The sequence below is a fragment of the Monopterus albus genome, unplaced genomic scaffold (assembly GCF_001952655.1).
Source record: "Monopterus albus unplaced genomic scaffold, M_albus_1.0 scaffold397.1, whole genome shotgun sequence".
Taxonomy (NCBI): domain Eukaryota; kingdom Metazoa; phylum Chordata; class Actinopteri; order Synbranchiformes; family Synbranchidae; genus Monopterus; species Monopterus albus.
In genome coordinates, this window is record NW_018128277.1 from 94,959 (window position 1) to 98,434 (window position 3,476).

General features: G+C 46.2%; 1 protein-coding gene across 2 annotated transcripts in view; it reads left to right on the forward strand.

Moving 5' to 3' along the window:
* LOC109951603 (acylphosphatase-2-like) overlaps positions 1–2,267 on the forward strand; it is a 19,876-nt gene extending 17,609 nt beyond the window's left edge. For both annotated transcript variants that reach the window (XM_020586206.1, XM_020586207.1), the window contains one exon: positions 1,056–2,267. In XM_020586206.1, coding sequence (XP_020441862.1) covers positions 1,056–1,170 — 115 coding nt within the window. In that variant the 3' untranslated portion in view covers positions 1,171–2,267. The remainder of the gene's footprint in view (positions 1–1,055) is intronic.
* Positions 2,268–3,476: the final 1,209 nt, after the last annotated feature.

Consider the following 3,476-nt stretch of genomic DNA (forward strand, 5'->3'; position numbering starts at 1 on the left):
TTCAGCAGGTCCAGTTCTCTGTTTGGACCTTTGATTACACCTGGATCTAGAACCCAGGAACATAGACTTTGTGTTATGGTTTGGTTTAATGATAAATCACCTTTTACTCACAGACTGATTAACACTCACTTTCACACGCTCGCTCTCTAGTGTTTCCGTCCATTATATCTTTTCCGTGTTAACGTGCTCGCTCTCGTGTCCTTCCTGTCAACTATACTTTCGCTGTGACCGCACTTACCCCAGGGCCTGGGAAACAGGAGGCAGCTGTTCCGCTGGGTAGAGAAAGAGAAGAGGAAGGAAGTACTGGAAAGAAGAGAGGAGAGGACAGGAGGGGTGAAAGGGGAGAAAAGGAAAATAGAAGGAAGGAGAAAGGGAAAAGAGAGGAAATAATGAGGGAGAGAGATGGAGGAGAGAGGAAAGGAAAGCAGGAGAGCTGGTGGGGGGTGAACCAGTGGGTGGCTTCTACTTTTTCTCTGAAGAAAAGCAAATTCCCAGAGAGCCGAGCAGCTTGGAAATAAGAAAGAAACGGGGGTGATGGAGAAGAGAGAGTGAGTGATGAAAGAAAGAGAATTAGTAAAGGTAAAAACAACATGGAAGGATGACAGCGAAGACAGGAAGAGAAATGAATCAGGCATCTGACATTCAGTAATTATACGAATCCAGGAACATGATGGAAACACGATGTGACATGACTCAGAACAAACGACTGCTCTCCGTGTTTCCAAGGCAGCTTATGTCATTCCACCTAAATGTAACAGGACTACTTGGCCATGAAAACCTACGCCCAGAATCACATTGATATCATTAGTAGTTTGAAAGTTATTCAAGATTAAAAGAAATTCTGGATCCATTTCACTGCCTCACATTCACCCACACCCCCCACTGTCCACCGCCCCCTCCTCGAGAGGCTTTTGTCTTTTTGAATGTCCAAACTGTGTCCTGTACTTTCACCAGGGGTAAAATGTCGTCTGGAACAATGAGCTAATTTACAGGAGCGTGATAAACATTTTACTCCCCACCTCCCCCGTAATGTGTCGTCTTCTGGTCCCCCACAGGAAGGTGTGGTTGAGTAAAGAAGGAAGTCCGGGCAGTCGGATCACAAGAGCCTCCTTCAAAAACCAGAGAAGCATCGACAAGCTGGAGCTGTCCGGCTTCAAGACTCGCTTCTGACCAACTAATCAAACGCACCCTGAAGAGCTGCTTCTGCTGTGCACACCTGTTTGATAGCTGTAATGTTTCATGTACCAGCTCCTCAGATCTGTTAAATGGCACATTGGAGCAGGAGACGTCGTCTCAGGATTGAGTTTGGTCGCTGGGAGCTGAGTGTGTTTCTGTCAGATAAATAAATATATGGTCATGTTTTAAGTTTATGTCTAAGAAACATGTTCTACTGAAGCAGGTGAAACACTACATGTATAAATTATAGGCAGTCAGTATGTTGTACTTTGTACTGTAGATAAATGTCCTGGTTAAGACTGGTGCCCTCTGTGCGCTCCTTAAAAGAATGCTCGGCATGCTGGGAAATATCCTTATTAACCTTGTTGCTGAGAGTTCAATGAGGCAGAAAGCAGCCGCCTACAGTAGCGTGGCATTATCTAGCTACGCTGCTATATTTTCGAGAGACTTCTCGGCTCGCTGCGTGGACTCACAGCTGATCAGATTAGGATTTTACATTAAACCAGAAGCTTAAAATTAAACCAGTGGCTCCCAACATTTTGTTTTCTGACCTCAGAACTACGAGCTCAGTGTGGAGTCTGAGCTGCGAGCAGTTCCACCAAGCAGACTGTTAGGTTTGAATGACCCCGTGACCTTTTCTTTCACACCCTCAGACTGACTCCAAGAACAGCTGTTGTATGTCCATGTATCACTTCAGGTTTCTATCAGAGCTGCAGGTTTAATCTGCACTGCACCTTGAATTTCACCACTTATTACGCTTGACAAACCGTGAATATAATGACCAATTCAGGCCAGGAAACATGAAATGAGCAGCTGGAGATGGCTGCCACATTCGCCCTTCATCGCTCCCTCTGCTCCTTCCCAGTTACAACAGCCTCGAGTTGTTGGTCAGGTTGCTGGTTTGAATCCCCGGCCTGTGTGCCTGGAACAAACATACCCACAATCATGTTGTTACATAACGACAAGTCACATGACCTGACCACCTGCTCCCTGGTCCAATTAAATCACAGCCATATCCCCTGATCGGCTGCCATGGCAACAGGCTCAACAACAAAACCCTGAGACGGCAGGAACAACAGAGCTCTCACTCAACGCAGCCACACAGTGTGCGTTGGAAGTGAAGACACAGTCTCAGCGGGAATGTTGTAGTAAACTAACTTAAACGTTAAAAAGTGATTTTTTTACTTTGTCACAAAGTCTGGTCTTAAATTTAAACTCGTACCAAAGGTCAGCTCCAGCAGCCAGTATGTGTGTGTGTCAGTGCTCAGAGACCAACTCTCCCCAGACAAACTCTTGGAAGGGGACGCTTTGTTGTCATGCCAACGCACCCTGAGACATTACTCTCTCTCACACACACGCACACACACACAGGATGAGGACAATAGAGAGGGAGGTGCTAGTGTGTGTTTGAAGGTGATCCTATTGTAATGATGTCCTTACACGAGCACAGGACGGACAGACCCTTCATCCACTGTGTGTGTTGTAACGGAGGAAAAGACACAACTAGTGGCTCTCACTGGTGTGTATGCACAGTCAGGTAGCAGTTTATTAGGTACACCCAAACCCAAGGCTAAGGCAGTCCTGCATTAACTCCTCTGTTTCAACTGTGTGACTGTTTTGGAGGCCGGAGTGTGTGCTGCTGTTGAATTTAACTGACAGAGATGCAAAATTTCCTTGTTGTTTTTTGTGTGTCTTTGTTGATGTTTCTGTTCTTTGTGGTTAATTAGCCTTTTTTGCAGCTTTGTTTTTCTCTTTGTGCACATTTCTCTGCTCCTTTGTGGTTTTGGTTGTGATTTTCAAATATTAAAGGTCACTTTATGCAGAGGATCGGGTCCAGGGGCCCCTGACCTCTCTAGGTCCTGTTGTCTCCTTTACACAACAGACACACTAACACCACCTGCACCTGGGATGTTTCATTATAAACAGAAACTTTCTTAAGTGTGTGGCACTCTCCAGGTGTCTCCTGAGGACATGGCGGTCCCTTCCAAACTGAAACCTCGTCCTGCTGTGCCTGGGACCATCACAGGCCTGATATCTGAAACTGTTCTGCCTTTTCCCAGCCTCGTGTTTGTCCATGAACGCCTCAAATGCAAAAACGAAAGATCCTCCTCCCACAGAGGTCCTCTCACTTTCTCTTCTGTTCACTGTAAAACCTGCTGCAAATAATACAGCAAATAAAAATACAGCCACCCCCACACTCATACTGGTGCCATCAGAGAGACAGTGAGGGAGGGATGTCGGAATGAAAGAGAGGGAGCAAGAAGGAGAGAGAGCACCCACCCACCCACACACTTCAGTCC